This window comes from Schistocerca cancellata, chromosome 10 (assembly GCF_023864275.1).
Source record: "Schistocerca cancellata isolate TAMUIC-IGC-003103 chromosome 10, iqSchCanc2.1, whole genome shotgun sequence".
In the NCBI taxonomy this organism is placed as follows: Eukaryota; Metazoa; Arthropoda; class Insecta; order Orthoptera; family Acrididae; genus Schistocerca; species Schistocerca cancellata.
This window is the reverse complement of record NC_064635.1, coordinates 181737289-181757571: the sequence shown is the minus strand read 5'-3', so window position 1 is coordinate 181757571 and position 20283 is coordinate 181737289. Positions and strand designations below refer to the sequence as shown.

General features: G+C 39.2%; 1 protein-coding gene across 1 annotated transcript in view; it reads right to left on the bottom strand.

The window, feature by feature from the left end:
• LOC126106529 (pecanex-like protein 1) overlaps positions 1 to 20283 on the bottom strand; it is a 274178-nt gene that overhangs the window by 184396 nt on the left and 69499 nt on the right. Inside the window, exon 9 of the mRNA XM_049912855.1 lies at positions 14176 to 14397. Within this exon, the coding sequence (XP_049768812.1) occupies positions 14176 to 14397 (222 nt within the window). The remainder of the gene's footprint in view (positions 1 to 14175; positions 14398 to 20283) is intronic.

The following is a 20283-nucleotide window of genomic DNA, read 5'->3' as shown; positions in this document are numbered from 1 at the left end:
AAGTTAACGTTGATGAATAAATGAAGATTCTTTAAGAAAAACAAAAATTCATGTTACTTTCTGATCACTCATCATTTTTTGGTGGAAGACACCATGGGTTGTGGCAGCTCTTCACAGGGTGACTGTATTTCAACTGATTTCTCAGTCCACTTATTTTCCTATTATACCAAAAACATTTGCACAGTAACGTAAATGACAACAGTAGTGTAGTGTGTCTCATCTGTAAACAAACTTATCCTATTCACTGACAGTACTTATTGTTGACAACAGTAATGTCCACTTTGCTTTTCACCTTCAAGCTCGCATTCAGTATTGCTTTCGAGTTTGTATTTGTGGCAGTTTGTTTCATGTTAACTGTTATATGCAACAGTACAGATACATTTATTGATGAACAGCTGCCAATGCGTCCCTAACATACAGGTTCACTGAATGCAAAGAAACTACGGCACAACAACACTATGCCGAACTGTTCCTACAGTGGTGGCAACTGCATCACTATAGTTTTGCATTGAGGGTTATTACATTACTCTGTGTTTAGTGTTGTACACTTTGAAGATTGCAAACTGGATGAACCATAATTAATAGTGAAAACTGACACTGGCAAATGTAAATTATAACAGAATCATAAACTTGTAAAAAAAATTGATCCACAAAAAATTCACTTGCAAGATAACTGTGAATATGTGTTTACAAGCTACAATTCACTTCAGTATTAAGTACTGTCTTAGCACAAGTGTATTTGAAACGTAAGTTCTTCGGCCATGACCCCACTTATAGTTGACCTGCAGAAAGAACGCCCTCGACAGCCGACAGCACTGTCGCCGATGCTACTATGAGGCTGTCTGTCATTATACTGTGTCGGTCGCCCACTGGTAGACCACCCGCTATCTTGAGTCATAGGAGGTGTCAATGTGGGACTATCATTGTGGCAATGTTCACAAATTCGAAAGCTCAGATTGGCACTAATGCGTCACCTCCACACAAAGCACTCCTGGCGTATGAACTGTGAGAGACGTTCTTCCAGTGGCCTGACTATAGTTGGGATCAAAATAAACTCATGACACGCCTTAAAAAAAACAGATATAACATTGTTTCACAAAGTTACATGTTACACTCGTACCCATTACAAGAAGTGTTTACATCTACATCTGAGGCATACTTCGCAAGCCACTGCACGGTGGATGGCAGAGGGTCCCCTGTATCACTACTAGTCATTTCCTTTCCTGTTCCACTTGCAAACAGAGCGAGGGAAAAACGACTGTCTTTATGCCTCTGTAGGAGTCCTATTTTTGCATCTTATCTTCGTGGTCCTCGTGCAAAATGTATGTTGCGGCAGCAGAATCGTTCCGCAATCAGCTGCAAATGCGGGTTCTCTAAATTTTCTCAATAGTGTTCATTGAAAAGAATGTCGCCTTCCCTCCAGGGATTCTCATTTGAGTTCTCAAAGCACCTCTGTAACACTTGCAAGTTGTTATTCGAACCTACCAGCAACAAATCTAGGAGCCCACCTCTGAAGGGCTTCAATGTTTTCCTTTAGTACGAGTTGGAACAGATCCCAATCACTCAAACAGTACTCGAGAAGAGGTCCACTTGTGTCCTACGTGGTGTCTACTTTACAGATGAACCAAAATGTTCCCAATAAACCAAAGCCTACCATTTGCCTTCCCTACCAAAATCCACATATGCGTGTTCCACTTCGTACTACTTTGCAACTTTACCCCCAAATACTGAAATAATGTGACTGTGTCAAGCACAACACTCTATCTGAACATTATGGGTTTGTTTTCTTACTCATTCACATTAACTTACACTTTTCTGTGTTTTGAACTAGCCGTCATTCACCACACCAACTAGAAATTTGGCGTAAGTTATTTTGTATCCTCCTCCAGTGACTCAACTTCAGCATCTTCCCGTACACCACAGTACCGTCAACAAGTAACTGCTGTCCACCAGATCATTTTTGTATATAGGTAATAATAGTGGCTCCATCACATTTCCCTGTGGCACTCCTGATGATACCCTTTTCTCTGACAAACACTCGTCATTGAGGACAACATACTAGGTTCTATTGCTTAAGATGTGTTCAAGCCACTCGCATATCTGACAACCTATTCCACATGCTCGTACCTTCATTAACAGCCTGCAGTGGGGTACCATGTAAATGCAGTATATAATGCAACAAATGTAAGAAAGGGGCAAGCTAAGTTTCACATGAGTGAAGATTTCTAAAACAGTGCTGATTTGTCAATGTAAGCTCTTGGGTCTGTAGGATATCCCCCCCCCCCCCCCCCATCACATCTATACTCTGCTTATGCACTTGTCCCGTGCACTACCGGCACACCCTATTCTAGTCATGTTGTCAGAGGCAGACTTGTGGAAGCAACCACATCACTTACTGAAAGAGTTGAAAATACTGCACAGCACTTTAAATGTGCTGCATTTGCGTATATGCGTGTGTAAATTGTACAACTGACATTTGTGTAAATCTTACCTAACAATTTTGTGAATTTTAAAAGCATAAAAGAAACTATTACATCACTGTATTCGTCAGGCCTTCTGACTACAAAATTACTGTGCTTGTAAGGGTTCAGTTTAGATCAAACTGTCAACAGAACTAGTTTTAGTGTTGCGTTTACAAAAGTCTTTTTCTTGTATTACCCTCACAGGCATGTTTAAATTATGATGATCATGAAATAGCCTATTGTGCTGGTGGCACAACAGCCCGATCAATAGAGACCGAAAAAGGTCGAATATCGGGAATAGTTGGCACAGTCGGTAATGTTTGTACAGTGGTAGTAAGGAGTGCATGAACAATATACTAGAAATTCTGACTGGTGAGGGATGAATGTGGAGAGAGAGGTGTGTTTGAACGTAGCTTTTGTATGTTTTTCTCGAACAACTCTAAAACTATGGCCTCCAGTGAACACGTGTCCCAGTACAAAATTTAACTACAGTAAATTTCCTACAAAAGAGGTCCTGCTCATTTTTCTGTAGGACTAGTAATTTGAGCATAGAGAGAGAGAGAGAGAGAGAGAGAGAGAGAGAGAGAGAGAGAGAGAGAAAATATGAAAATCTCGTGCGAGGGTTTTGGAGGCCAGATACAACATTGCAGGTTGCATAAAACAACACTTGTAGGGGCTGCTGAATCGCACACTATTTCCACAACCCCAGTTAACAAACTAGCAATTTTACTGTATGCTGATGAATAAAAGTGATAAAAATGATATATTTACATTGATTTACTTTTTTAATCATTGTAACACTGATTTATGGGCAAATCATAACAAAAGGCAACCTCTCTACGTATCCAACATTAACTTGGTGTAATGCGACTACTGCTTCACTGCAAGCGAAAGCAATGAAAGATTTTGGCAGAAAAAGCGCTATAAGCATTAACACTGCTCCACTGCACACAAAAGTAACATAAGATTTTGGCAGAGTAAGTACTATTTGCATTAAAGAAAAAGTTACTTAAAATGCAGAGCAGCCAACAGGAGTAGGGCCCACATACGGCTCCTTGCCTACTTGTCAGGAAAGCTGAGCTACCATTTACTTTACTTTGTTTATGCACTATCTACTGCTCACTCACGCAATGCTTCCACTAAACAGCGAGTGGCAACTTTCACCATTCCACTGTTCATAAGTGAAACTGTCATCCACCTGGATGTTATTTTGAAGATAACAGTGCTTCATAGTTAAGTAATATTGAAGGTTGTTTACCCCTGTCTTCCTCTGAGCTGAATACAAACTCACTTGGACAATTACTGGGAACTTACAGTTTAAAGAGTAATCTTGAACACAGTCCACCATGATTTTTTCAAGAAAACAAAGGAATGACAGAAGTTAAAGAAACATTAAGAGCTAGATGAAATCCTAGGGTCAACCATCAGGCCTCTGGATGTGTTACTGGCACTGACCTATCTAACAACCAAGAATTATACCTACAATCAACACAACAATTTAAGTACAGCTGAATTGTTTGCATCCTCATGGCTGCACAATAACTATAACTCTGATGTACTGAAACTTTCTGGCACATTAAAACCGTGTGCCAGACCGAGACTCGAACTCGGGACCTTTGCTTTCGCAGGCAAGTGCTCTACCAACTGAGCTACCCAAGGTCCCGAGTTCAAGTCTCGGTCCGGTACACAGTTTTAATCTGCCAGAAAGTTTCATATCAGTGCACACTCCGTTGCAGAGTGAAAATCTCATTCTGATGTCCTGTTTATTTATTTATTTATTTATTTACATATGACCTTGTGGTGTTCAATTTTCACAAACAGCAGTGTTTGATGTTAACATTACATATTAAATATAATGAAACCTATCATTACCAGTCACAAAGCAGAATTTACTTTTGATTTTAAGTATACGAAGAAAGCCATGTTTTACCAGAACATGTGGTATATACCAAAACAGTTGAAATGCCACATGTCTTTCACAGTATTCAGACACTTGTTAGAAGTTAATTTTAGAACAACTGAAGTAAAAGTTAATTTATGTATGACATAAAACTAAATGGCCCAAAATTTACATTTGGATGCCTGAAGAATTTTAATAGAACCACATTTTAAACAACAGGTTTATTCAATAATAGCAATACATGACAACTATGAATGGCAATTGAAGCTTCTGTTACTCAAAGTGTAAAACACACACACACACACACACACACACACACACACACACACACATTATTCCACTTAAGAATGTTCACTTTTACATGTAAATTCATGTGTAATTAATTAAAAAATCAATTTGTAAGAAAACCAAAGCATCTGTTCTGATACTATGTCATAACTTTTTGCAGTTAGTGCTGGACTTAATGAAGCTTTAAGGAATAATTAAGTTTTCAGTTACTAAACCCCCTACCAATATAGACTTATTCCATTTACTAAACACCTATAACAGGTGTACAATGACTGCCTGAATAGTTGTCACATGAAGTATTTATAGATGACACTACGAATACATCTTAAAACAACAATTTAAATGTTAACTGTTTTTCCCAGTCCAATTCTATGCTTAGATGCTGTACAGATGCAGATATCCGTGAATATATCCACAGTAGCAATTACTTTATGGTTAGAAAGTGTCAATATTTACACGTGACTGATAGTAATAATAATTATTATAATTTTAAGTTAGTACTCTGACCCATTCGGGACTGAGTGCCACCATTTCAGCTCAAATGCAGAGTCAGCACTGCCTCCTTCTGGTTTTCCTGCACAATTAAAAGTACATGCTACTTCCGTCATACCAACAGCAGTCTTTCAGTCTGAGTCAGTCCTGTTTTATTTGCACTGCGTAATTACCAAAAGCTGTCAAAAGCAACATGAAGGCTAAACTCGGCAACATCTTCCTTCGGAGCCTTCGTTCCGTATTCTAACCGCCGTTTGATTCTCATATGCGACATAAATAATGGTACAATATCAGTGCACCTCCCAAAATATTTACACGTTTACAATGCGACACTTATTACATTGAGAAGTGTAGCTTTTTAACACGATTTAATACTATGGTGAATTGATGAACATCTGATAAGCAAACTACACTACAAACTTTTGCCATTAGGCAAAAAAGTAACAGCAGCCTGTGACAACTTCATTTGACTTCCCAATGTTGGAGAAATGATCTACAGAAAAGTTACAAAAGCAGTTCGAGTCGTCATAATACGAAACTTAAATATGGAACGATCAGGAGTATGACAGCCTATGTTGTATTAAAATGTGGTCATATTGGTCTCGATGTTCTTAGTAAATGGAATACAAATTACAAAGTCTAACTCCAACAGATGAAATTCAAACCAGGCACAAGCCTAGTGTCATAACTCCAACTTACTGTGTGGTACAGAACTCTAATATTTCTGGATGTGGGCAAATGCTCGTGAATGCGGACACCGATACAATCTCTCTTATCAGTGCAGACCTCTACCTACAGTCTTTTCACAAATAATAAGTAAAAGGAATAGGGCTCTTACCCCCTCAGGGGATACTGCCTTAACGTAGCACTATCTGTGCGGGCGAGGTGGTTTGTGTGCCCTGAATCCGGGGGGCTATGCCGGCGGTAGAATAGCTACTAGCAGGATCACCCGTGCTGAACAGGCCAAAGGAGAGGAACCAGACAAAGTGTGTCCCACAACGTCCTATTGATAACCTGTCTCCTGTCCTATGCTACCCTATGACCATCCTTTTTCCTTATCATTTCCAATTTCCTACAACATAGGGCAGGGAGGGCTCTAGAGATGTGGTGAAGCCAGTCTCCCTAAGGGAGTAAATCCGATACAAATCCAGGCCCTCCATGTTGGGTGTTGATCATGGGGATAACAACTCTGTATCAGAAAAAACATATAGTTACGAAACTCAAAGATAAGAACAGCCGGACTGATGATACTGATGAACGACCCACGCAAGGAAAAGGACACCGTAAATGGAAAAATGATATATCTGTTGTTACTTGGAATGTAAGAACTTTGAACAAACCAGGACCGCTACATGGACTCAGACAAGAGATGGAGAAGTACCAAATAGGAGTAGCACCAATTCAAGAGGTCAGATGGAAAGGAGATGGTATCATAAGAAGCGGTAACTACACAATTATATATAATGGAAGAGGCAGTGGTATAGTAGGTGGTACTGACTTTCTTGTAAACAATAGGTATAAAGCATCAGTCATAAATTTTAACCCTATAAATGAAAGGATGTGTACTTTGAGAATGAAGGCCCATTTTTTCAACATCTCTCTAGTATGTGCGTATGCACCCACAGAAGATGATGAGACTGAAGTGGAAGATGAGTTTTATGGTCAACTGGAACAGGAATTAGAAGGCATACCAACGAATAATGTATAGGTAGTGATGGGTGACTTCAATGCAAAAATGGGAAAAGAAGACGCCTTTAGAGAAACAGTAGGAAATGACAGCCTGCATGAGGTGTTGAATAAAAATGGACAAAGACTTACAGACTTTGCCATGGGCAATGCAATGGTAGTGAAGAGTACATGGCTCCATAGAAAGAACATAAGGAAAGCCACATGGGGCTCACCAGATGGCACTACTTTTAATCAAACTGACCATGTCGTAATCAACAGGGGACACGCGTCTTACATCCTTGAAGTTGTTAGCTGCAGGTGGGGGGGGGGGGGGGGTTACTGCAATTTGGATCATTATATGGTAAGAGTGAAATACAGACAACGCATAGCCGTCTATAGATCCAGAGGGAAGAGAAAAGCTCCACGAAGATACAATGTTTCCAGATTGAAAGAGATGGGAGTATCTGAAAAGTATGAAACAGAACTGCAGAAATAGTGTGAGGTTAAACAAAGCCAAGCTCTGGAAGGAAGTGGAGTATGATTAAAGAGTCTCTGTAAGAAACTGCAGAAGTAGTTTTAGGTTTAGAAGAAAGGGTGAGAAGAGCAGGATGGTACGATGAAGATTGTAAAAAGGCAGTGGAAGTGAGAAATGTGGCAAAAAAGAAAATGATAAACAGGACAACAAGACCTAATACAGAAGAATTCATTAAGAAAAGGAAAGAGGCAGATAGAATTTGCAGAATAAAGAAATGAAAATTAGAGAGGAGATGGATTACGGTGCCAGAAGAAGAGTATAATGGTCAAGAATTAAGAAAATTCTACAAGAGGGTTCAGGAACTGAAGTAAGGCTCCCAACCATGTACAACATTCTGCAGAGATAGAGAAGGAAATTTTATAGGAGGAGAACAGGTTCCAGACCGATAGCCCAAAAAAGAAACAGAGGGTGATGAAATGTGGCAGAATGTTAGTCAGGATGAAAGACCTGTACCTATACCGACAATAGAGGAAGTTAGGAAGGCAATTAAAAGCCTAAGGAATAATAAGACTCCAGGTAATGACAACATTTCAGCAGAGATGATCAAGGGTGGAGATGAACATCTAACAAGATTGGTACATCAGCTGATAGTGGAAATGTGGGAGAAGGAATAGATGCCAGACCAGTGGAACATGGCCATTATGTGCCTGATTCATAACAAGAAAAACAAAGTAAACTGTGAAAATTATTGCGGTATTGCTTCAGTCAGCATGGTGTACAAAGTATTAGCCAAAGCCATTCCTATGAGACTGGCACCAATTACAGAAGAAATACTCTGAGACTACCAGTGCAGTTTTCGACGAGGCAGATCATCAACATACCAGATCTTCATTATAAGGCAAATAATGGAAAAGTGTTATGAATATAGTGTGGATGTACACCAGATTTTTGTAGCCTTTAAACAGGCCTATGATAGTGTTAAAAGGAAAAAGCTATATGCACATTAATGGAGATGGAATTCCCAAGTAAACTTATCAGACTGGTACAAATGACCATCACCAGCACAAAATGCCAGATAAAAGTAGAAGGAAAACTTTCTAAAGAATTTGAGGTCAACCAAGGGTTAAGACAGGATGATGTATTATCCATGCTACTCTTCAACATAGTGTCGGAGAGAGTGATGCAAAGGGTGGAGATTGATAACCCAGGTGGCACCCTGTTTAACCGTATGCACCAAAATCTAGCTTATGCCGATGATGTGTGTATGTTGTCTAGAAGTTTGAAAAAAATGGAAGAAGGATTTGGCAGACTGGAAAAGGAGGCAGAACAGTTAGGACTTACAGTAAACAATATAAAAACACAGTATCTCTTTGCTTCCAGGAAAAATGCTGTTGTTAAAGAGAAAATATATTAAGTTGAACAGAGGCAATTATTAGCGATGTGAGAAGTTCCAATACCTGGGAGTGCTGGTTACGGAGGGCAGCAGAATAAGAGAAGAAATAAAATTTAGGATTGTTGCAAGAAATAGAGCTTATTGGGCCCTGATCAAGATCCTTCAGTCACGTAGCCTGAGCAGAAAATCGAAGGTGACTGCCTATTGAACAGTCATAAGACTGGTGGTAATGTATGGCTCAGAAACATGGACAATGACTGTAGCAGAAGATGAGCTCTTGAGAGATGGGAGAGGGAAGTATTAAGAAAGATTTTTGGAGCCGTGTATGAGGCAGAGCAATGGAGGATAAGGATAAACAAGGAACTGGAAGAACTGTATAGAAATCCTGACTTGGTGACTGAAATTAAGTGTAACAGATTGAGATGGCTGGGCCATGTAGAGCGAATGTCAGAGGATAAAGCTGTCAAAAAGGTTAACACAGGAAATTCAGGTGGCAAAAGGTGCAAAGGGAGACCCCTGAAACGATGGCTGGAGGATGTGGAAAATTATCTGGGAAACACTGGAGTAGGCGCTACAGTCTGGAACCGCGAGACCACTACGGTCGCAGGTTCGAATCTTGCCTCGGGCATGGATGTGTGTGATGTCCTTAGGTTAGTTAGGTTTACAGCAGTTCTAAGTTCTAGGGGATTGATGACCTCTAAGTCCCATAGTGCTCAAAGCCAGCCAAACATTGGAGTCAGGAGATGGAGGAAACGAGCAGAAAATCGTCAGAATTGGGCTGTGATCATCAGAGAGGCCAAGGTCCTACATGGGCTGTAGCACCAAGGAGTCAGGGAGTAAGTAAGTAAGTGAGTAAGTAATAGGGCTCTTAAGATCTTTCCCCCCAGTATTCTAAAATACTCTTTTGGCCACGGATGTTTAATAGAGGTACTGGTAAATCCAGCAATATTTTAAATTGTACACAATTCACAGCACAGAACAAACAAGCTTATCCATTTGCAAATTTTGCCCACACACTTTCTCAGATATTCCACTTTTTTTTAATTCATGCAAAACTATATTAAGTATTTGTTATAAACAGGATGTAACATGACACTACACACAATTCATCTAGGACTGATCTCACATGGGCTACTCAGAGCAAACTTTTGTGGAGTGGCATGCACAAGATCAGCCAATTATAATGTGGTGAAGTCTGTTACATAACACAAGGCACATTTAGGCATTGGAGAACATACCAAATAACTCAAGAACGAGTCAGTTCCCCGACATTCTCTTATTCTGCACCAATGTCAATATGATTTATGTGATCATATATGTCTTGTGGATGTTAATGAAATTATTCCTCATTAACACTATGACAGTACAGCTATTATATGAAACTCCTTTTCTGTTGCACAAAATTATTCTTCAAAACAAACGTTTAAATTTTTCAATTAAAATTTTACATTTAAAATTTTTCAGTAGAATACCGTCACATCCATATATAAGTGAATGCTATAAAAGAAATTTTACCAAATGTAAAATTCGTTTCTTTGTTTACAGTGTTCTTTTATCTGAACCTAAGGAAGGTTAACAAAAACTGTGCAGCAAACACATTACAGCAATTGAAACTGGATTAGGCTATCAAATAATCTCTTAACCAAATCATCTCAAATTTGAAATGAACTTCCCTGCTGATAATTTAGCATATTACGCATTTTTTACTTAACCTGAGTTACAGCAGCTTTGTTACACAAACTGAGTTGTGCACAACTCATTTTGTTTGTAGTACACAATTTAAACAAACTGATTTACATTTTAAGTTTAAAAATTACAAACAATTCTCATAAATATTGTACCTGAGAATCTTCTGACTTCTATTTTACACAGAAATCAATATCAGCTGTTTTTAGCAATATCTGAGTGGACTATCAACATCCTTCCCTCCTTTCCTTGAGAAAAATTATTGAATGATTATTTGAACATTTCCAATTTTGTTCTTAATAATTTACATAAGGCCTATAAATTTAAAATTAACGTATAATGTGGGAAGAGTCTACAAGCAAAATGGGTTGTTATTGCGTCAGCCAGTCAGGCGCAAGCATTTTTTGGGGAGTAATGCTTCATACGCCAAAATACAAATGGGCTCTAGACAGTGTGCAAAGTCTGCAACCTTGAATGAACAATGGTGTTTCTCAGAGCAGTGGTGTGTGGATCTTGACAACACAAAAGTAGTGATATTGATGTGAATGGTGTATAAAAAACTTAAGAGAGCTGTCAGTTGTTTGGAAACAGGAAAAAAATGTTGTCTTGCACATCAATTTCACAGTACTATAAAAAATTTTATTTTCAATGTCATATCAAAGCAATGTCGAACTGCAAGCATTGAAAAAACACACACGTCCCAAATAAAAACATTAAATAAAATTTGCCACCTCCGAATCTTTAAAAGTTTAAAATAAATGAATCCTATGCCCTTTACAGCTCACACAAAATTTAACTCTACAAATGTTATCTCCTTTCTTAGGTAACTAGCATTGTTTGTTTATAAATATATCATAATCACTGTTACCTCGTTTAGAACCTATCCCTCAGGACTGTAAACTTAAATGGCCCCAAATCTGTGAAAAACTCAAAATACATATTCATTGCTACTTCATCACGAGCTGCTCGTAGCACAAGAAGCGACGCAGAAAGCGTTTCTGAGCGAGTGAATCGATACTCGTCAATGCTGCCACAGTGACGGAAATTACCAGCAGTTGGCAGAAATAAATGTATGGTGCACATAAAATGTGAGCCAAATAAAGAAAGTGCAAACAGTGCAGTTTGTTTGTTGGACACTGAGAACTGTGCTACGGCACAAATGTGGCTCAGGCAATACATGACTTAACAAGCTAATATTGTACTTTCACTACTTGTGCTAGTTGTCTTCTACAAGCAATCACAATTAGAAACAGTAGTATTCATACATATGAAACAAGGAATGAAAGTGACCTCCACTACCCATGGCAAAAAAAAAAAAAAGAGTACATTATTGAAACACACAAATCTGTCATTGTTCTACCTATTAAGTTAAATGTTCTGACAGTAAGTTCTGATTCGGTCTTGTGTGTGGAGCAATGGGGGGTATCAAGAGTGATTTTAGCATATTTATGTCACCAGGCTTAGTACAAATCTGGCATTGCTGTGGAAAGGTTATCAAACTGTTGTTTGCATTGTAACTGTAAATCAAAATGACAGCTGTCACTGAAAACCCTCTGATTATGAATTATCTGCAGCAATCTGTTTTCTGAGTGCGAAAAACATGAAAGCTGTACTCGTACATAGAGAACTTTGTGCAGTATACAGAGTGAATGGTGTCTTTTGAGCAAAGAAGGCCTGACAAATACCCATAATGGGCGAAGAAGTGGAAGATGATCCCTGTGACAAACGAACTTATAGTAAAGGTTAATGACAGAAGTGAAATTTGTCAGTTCACGATTACAGAATTATCAGCCAGTTTCTCTAAGACATTAAGGACATTGTTGCATGGACTTGTGACTAACGAGCACAAATTTTGTGCTCCCAATGCTTATGACCGACATTCACAAAAGGAAGAGCTCAGCGACCACATTAATGTTTCCGGTCCGGTACAATGCAGAAGGAGACAATTTCTCAATCACATTGTAATGACAGATGAAACGCAGGATGGAGACAAAAAGCCAATCACTGGACTGGCATCACAAGAGCTCACTAAGTAAGCCTTTAAAGTGTCGTCAGTTTATTTATTTATTTTTTCCCTGCACACAAACTGACAACCTCTACTTTTGGGACAGAAAGGGAGTACTCCTTGAACTTAACAGAACTTACTTTCTGGATAGCCCTCCTATGAATGATCCTGTAGATAATGTCAGTATCTTTGTGAGGCTTTTGCTAATGATGCCACAGTATGTAGAAAATTCCTGCCAGCAAAAAATTATAGGAAAACCTGCTGAGGGATGCAGGGAGTAGCAGTCGTACATAAATAGGCCGCAACAGCCATTACTGTATGATTACATGACTGCAGTCACATCCATTAAATGTCTGGTAGTAGGTGTCCACAGATATCTCAGTTGCATGTCCATACAAAAACAATTGTAGGAAAAATAGATTCATTGGCAGAATCCCAGCAAAATGTAATTCTTTGACAAACGAAGTAGCTTACAAAACCCTTACTGGGCCAATGGTATGAACGGTGTTCATACCATTACCAGGTACAGTAAATAGAGAGAAAAGAAGAATATCATAAGAAATGAGATGTTCACCCACACTCTAAAAAGAGAGGTGTTGGCCATTATGGACAGTTTCAGCATTAAAATTCTGAGAAAAATTATTTCAAGGAGATTCTGACAACGTATTACTTCCCCCCCCACATACATCTCACAAAAACACCACAATGGTAAAATGAGAGAATATTGAGCTAATTTCAACTTTTACCACAGACACTTATCCCATGCACCATTTGTGAATGGAACGTGAAAGGGGGAAAATTTTGGCTGTACTCAAAGTACAGTACTTCAAGTACTGTAAAGTGTCTTTCAGAGTGTGTGTTCCTAAGTTACTTAACTACTTGTACACGATGTCCTTTTGGCAACTTTGGGCACATTTAAAATCAAAATTTAGTTAACAGGAACAATAAGATTAGGGAAAACTTTTATCATCATTATTATAACCTTTCTGTGGGCAGTACAAACAATTTTAGAAACAGAAAGAAACGATTACCAATTGATAACTTCTCCAACTCCACAGACAAATTACCGAATAATGAATATCACTGTTTGGTTTTGTGTGTGGAACCAATGGAACAATACAGAAGGTCAAGAACAGACATATGTGTCTGTAAAACTTAACTTAGAATTCACTTACATACAACACACAGTTGTAAATGACGAGTGTAGAGCCATAAGAAATGTGTTAATTTGTGAACCAACAGTTGTGATGAATACCTTGAGATACTAAGATCACAGAACCAGCAAAAGCTGACTTGCTGTACTTCTGTGTTGTAATACCACATAAAACTTTTTCAAAAATGGTTCAAATGGCTCTGAGCACTATGGGACTTAACATCTGAGGTCATCAGTCCCCTAGAAGTCAGAACTACTTAAACATAACTAACCTAAGGACATCACACACATCACCGCCAGAGGCAGGACTTGAACCTATGACCGTAGCGGTCGCGCGGTTCCAGACTGAAGTGCCCAGAACCACTCGGCCACAGCGTCTAGCTAAGACTTTTTCACCTGTTAATTTGTGAACCTACAATTGCAGTGAGTGCCTCAATATACTAAAATCCAAGATCTAGGAAGAACTGACTTGCTGTACTTCTGTATTGTAATACTACGTACAACTTTTTCACACGTCTTGAAACTGTACTACCCCTGAAAAATGCCATCATCCTATAAGTCTTTGTAAGTTCTATGATTTAATAAACACTTGAAGCCAATATTCCTAGCCAGATACTAGGATAGCACAGCAGTGAACCTTCTGTCTGACCCACCATTACCGACGGAGGCTGCAGATGCCGGCAGTGGCGACGTTTGCCCGGCGGTGTCACTGTCGGTGTGATCGAACAACCAATCGAGCCCCACGAGGCTGGAAGAGGCATCGCGAGTGGTGGTCGTGGCCGCATCGGACGGAGCCTTAGAAACGCCACAGAGCGGAGGAGCCACTGTACAACTAATGCACTCCTGGCGGTTGCACCGGCAGCACACAGTTTCACCTGTGGGGGAAATCCACCCCTACACTAGTGTAGAACTGAGATCAGAATCCACAGGCAAAAACTAAGTTTTTCATAATAATGAGGCACCCCAATGATAAAACTACATTTCTAATCTATTCCAGAAAACTACAAAAATATTTTGACACAATTAGAATCGTCACACATCAATCCAGCAGCTGTCTAAATGGCAACTTGACACACCTGTGGTGTGGAATGCCTACACCGGCTTTCGTATCGGCCCAGGACGGGACTGCGCTCTCCGAACGGCACGCGGCAGCTGTAGAACTACTGAATAATCCGATGCATTTGACAGCTGCCGTGCCATTTGCACTGTGCCGTGCGAACTATAATGCAGACATTTCGACGTGGCAGCCGTCGGTGAATGTAAACGGACGAGAACCCGGAAAGCTGTGGGGAGGGGAGAGGCTTGGGGAATGTGTCCATCTCATTATCACAGAGCTGGCAGGCTACATTTCTACTTCTGCAAAAGTGAAACTGACGTACAGTCACAATGATTGTCAATCCTTTCTGGTGTCGTGGGACTCGTTTTCAAACCCTTGATGGACCAGATTAGTCTCATAGCTAATTTCAAAGCAGGAAAAGAAAACAATGTGCAATGCACAACACATTGCAAACTGAAGCACACTTCGCTTTTGATAACAGCTAACGTCCAATTGCTTGCTGAAGCTGACAGTGTCTTCAACACGGTAGCTCAGGCGCGACCTCTGCCAGTATCTTAAGCAACCAAAATTCAACCCCCCCCCCCCCCCCTAAAACTGCCACATTAAAGTGTCTGCATTATAGTGGCGACTTTGTGAACACTGTCAACTTAACTTCTTTCAGGCATGGCACAGCAGTCTTTAAGACAACCACAGTTTGTAGTTCAGTTGATTCATTACTTTCTGTATTATAATTTCTTGCCATACGTGTACACTTAGCTTAGTATCTTGACACTGAGCAGTTAATTTCTTTAATGGAAGAACAGCCTGATTTATGGGGCAAAACTCGGGAAAATTACAAGCGTTAAATTCTAAAGGAAAATTGGTTGATTGATGTATCCAAGGAAAAATTAATACAATGTGATGAAGCGTGAAAAATGTAAATTTGGGGTAAAGTGTTTACTTGATATGATATTCTCTGGCTGTCATCAGTACACTACTGCCCTCTGTTGAGAAAAGTGATAATAGTACTTCTGTCCACTAATACAGGGCTGCTATCTGAAGGTTTTCCCCGGAAGAATGGTCACTATTCAGGGATATGACAATAAAGCTCACTTGAAGCAAAAAAACTTCATATGGGCTACTCTGAATAGTTTCTGAGACGGAACACACAATTGGTAACATGTTGATAGGTCCAGTCATTTTCGAAGAGTGAATAATGGGATGGAATTATCAGCATTTTTTGGAAAAGTCATTTGATAAACACCTTCAGGACATTCCTTTGGCCACATGGATTGAAATGTAATTCCAGCATGACAAAGCCCCTTCACATTTGACCAGAAATCTGAGCAAACATCTCAACCATATTTACCCTAATCGGTGGGCTTGCCACAGTAGTACAATTAACTGGCCCCCAAGATTCCCAGACCTTAAGCCATTAGATTTTGTTTAGGGGGTTGGATGAAGCCAGAAGGGTACAAACAGAAGGTGAATGACTGAGATTAACTGCTCGGTCGCATCACAAATGCAGCTGCCCTTATTAGGGAATGTGCAGAAGCACTCGTATAAGCAATAAAGTTCTTCCAAGTGAGCACAAATGCATTCAGTTAGGTGGTGGGATATTCGAATGTTTATTTTTAACTGTACAATAGCTGTAACGTGTCATGTACCGTAATAATGAAAGGTGAATGTGTTAAAAGCACATATTTTTCAATTAATACTTTGTAACATGCATGTTGTAATGTCTACTAACTGTTGTACATGTGTAAAGCTGACAATGAGTTGAATAATACAGAAAATAAATAACAATGTACATGAAATGTGTTCTATCTCTGAAACCATTTTGAATAGGGCATATGTCCAAATGAAGTTTTTTGCTCCAAATGATCGTTCCTGCCATATCACTGAGTGCTGACTATTCCCCCATGGGACACCCTGTATATGACTACATAGTGAAAGCATTCATTTTAAGAGTGAGAACACCCGTTATTGAAATTCTGCAAGAATCTGCTGCAATATTATGATTATTTTAAGCACACTCGATAAAAACAATTAATTACTCCTAGGAGATGTCACACTAATACAGTGTAACACAGTCATAAACCTTTATAATAATATCAATACAGCAAGGAAGAAGAGTCCACAAGTTTCTGGAGGAAAGCCACATTCAGTTAAAACCACTTGTTCACGACTGGACCCCGCAGAGGGTAAGGACCCCTGATTTCACCCTTTGCTCCAAATAGCCCCAGTCATTTTCCACGCGATTACGATCAGGTGACTTGGCAGGCCAATTGAGGTGCAATAGACTGTTCATCCAACAGGGAACAGTTGCTGGCATATTGGGAAGATGGGTGTGTCCACAGCATACACATCGTGCAGATGTAGAAATGAAGGGCAACACTTTGTCACCAAAAATGTTGAAATAAAAATCCTGGTTCATGTTCATAATAACCTTAGTGAATAGGCCCACTTGAAAATACAAAAAACACCCATAAAACATCACTGAACCACTGCTGGCCTGAAATACAACCTTCAAAGACTCTTAAGTTACACAGCTCATTGGACCATAGCTGCACTTGGCACATTGCATTACTTGAAAGGGGCAACTGTCTACTTGCTAAACCACATTCCAGGCTTCCAATCAGGTACTGTCCAGTTTCTGTGTTGTTTGGCCCACTGGAGGCACACATGTTTACATGTCGCTGAGAGTAATGGCCTTTTGTGAAGCAACCCACTCCGTACGTCCATTGCATGCAGTTGCTTTCACAATGTTCACTCGGAAACTGGTTGAGAATTACCTGCATTCACTGACAGCAGACAGTTAGGGTCTTCTTACAACCAGTGTTCTAATCCTATGTCACACAGCTGCCAGTAGGTCACAAATCTTTATAGATACATCAGACATTCTATGTTGTTGATACACCAAAAAATTAAGTAACTTCATCCAAGTGCGTACATCAGCTCATCCAAACACAATAACTCTTTCCAGACAATCTGTCACATCTCTAAGTCGACCCAACTTACTGCACTGGCTCCGTACGACCGACTTGTACGTGGACAGCACTTCAGTGCTGTGACTAATGTCAGCAGTGCAGAGTTACATGATGACCTCATACCTGTTCTACAGTATCTACGATGCTTCAAAGAAAACAGTGTACCCTTTTTATGGGGGCCACTTTGTCGTTCCTTCTGAAATGTAGTAGATAAAATTAATGTCCTTTGAAATATTTTTGTTCCACTAGATTCACAGCGAGCATCCCACAATAATTTGTTAGCTACAGTTCTCACTGACGCGATACGATATGCGACACAAAACACTGCAATAAACATCGCGTGACACGGCAGTTATCTGTGCGACATTTGTGTTCCCACAGGAGGGATACAAGAAGTAACTGGACACAGAAGGCTGCAAGAGCCTCGCATGTGGAACACTGCTGTCAGCCTTGTCATGGAAAACTTCCAAATATGCCATGTATTTACTCTAGACTGGAAAGAGGCACAGTCCTCCTCCTAGTATTAAAAACAATTTTGATATATTAGCTACATTTAGTATGCAACACTGTATAACCTAAAATGCACCGAACATAAACTAGCCAGTGACTACATTTTTTTACTGCAAACTTTTCAAAATATTTGCTGTGTTTTATTTAATAGCAAAAAGAAAACCAGCTGAGTTTCAAGCTGTGATCGAATGAGAAAAACTGCACAGAAGGTAACAAGCACAAATCCCTAAACAGTGGTTTTCAATTATTTATATGAAAATTGAAAGTTTTACTACCAGCAGAGGTTGATGTAGAATTGCTTCATCTTGATAAAACAATTTGTTTTTTAGGCAACAGTTGCTTTTAGCAATCCGCATTCGGTATTGCCCGAGGTGACATGACAGAATTGTATCGGTATTTTATCACTGTCGTCGGAGTAAGAACCAGTCAAGTCACTTCAACTATGTTTCTATTCACTCTACCAATCCAGGTTGCTTCTGTGTCATATTGTTGCATCGCGCGTCGTATCATCTCAGTGGTAACTGCTCCTTACTGAGTTAGAGAGAGAGAGAGAGAGAGAGAGAGAGAGAGAGAGAGGAGGTACATAGGTTTGTGTGTGTGTGTGTGTGTGTGTGTGTGTGTGTGTGTGTTTTCTGGGCAAAGAGCATACCACAGTACAGTCTTATGCCATACGTAACCTCTGTCTCTGCAGAGCATAATATAACAACAATGGTCTGCAAATAGCAGAGGAAAAGTAGCAAAGAAAAGTACGTATTCCATGGAATTATCACAAAAGGCAACACCTAACATTATGACAAGTAGCATGACTGCAGAGCCACAAAGCAATATGGTACATCAAAGATGACACTCTATAGTCATCCCAACTTGAAAGACCTTTAAAAATGATCAAAATGCTAAAGAAAAGGAAACATATAGAAACTAAAAACAGACAGAATCAGATGATAAGAGTGATTCCAGCAGAAAACACACAACTTCAGACATCAAAGACTTCATGGAAGACACTGAAGTGTAACTAAATGAATTTATCCATCAGCTCGTAACTTTTTACTGAAAAGTGGCTGTTCATAATATTTTATCTACAATACTGAAGACATTGTTTGGCAGATACTAATAGAAAAAAATACTATAACAGTGAAATCTGCAACAAAAACTGAAAATTCTTCTTCAGTGTACCCAAGGCCATAAGTCAATAAAATTTGTAATACTGGACAGGAAGTAGTGACACCGTGTTTACCTTATCTTGGTGAAAACTTGTTTAACATATCCAGATTTTGGAAGACATGGAGAAATTGTCTTCCCTCTATTATTCACTGCATGCAATATTGGGTGAACGTTTTATTCATGTCAGCGTGCAGCCAAATTCATTTTCACAAGGTTGGACAAGTACATCATGAGTAGCACTTTTCTGTTAATGAATCTGTCTCATACAACCTTTGTACCAAACTTTCATGACCAAGCAACTATTAACAATACCAGTAATTGTATAGGTAAAAAATCTACTCACTAAGTGGCAGCAGGAGAATGCTCATACAAAAGGTAGGATGCTCTTGCATCATTGACAGTACAGTAGCAGTTTGTGAAGAAGTGTGGCTTACAGAACACACAGCTTACTCCTTGCTGCCAAAAAAGTGCGTACCCTGTACATCACTGAACTTGAAATGGAGTAATGTGAGCATCAGTCGTTGGTCTGCTGTCTCTCACAGTAAAATGAACTAGGACTTATGATTCTATAATCTGACTAAAATCTTGAAATTTAGTTGACAATTTTCTTTTTCTGTTACACACATTTTAGGATAACACTTGCCCCATTTCATGTTAAGCAAGTTATTCAATGAATTGAAAACTTTTTACTCTATCATTTTTGACAAGGTGTTTACATTAAATGAAATAGTAATAACATTTGCAAAAATTATATTTTAGGAAACTGCCAATTTGCAATCCACATTATGTCAAGAATATATCTGTTATTACATTCCTTGTATTATTATCAAAACACCTCTATTTACTCAAACTAAATAGAAGGATTTCTCGTAGAGACAGGAGAGCTTTCTAAATAATACACGAAACACCCCATGTTCATTTCTTTTTAAAGTAATCATATGTATCGAATTAATGAATCAACCATATTCTGTTTAATCCACTCCTTTTTTAATGGTGATGAACTACAATCAAGACATTCCATTCCATTTCATTAGAACTGTGCCAAAGGCTGTGAAGAAGTGAAA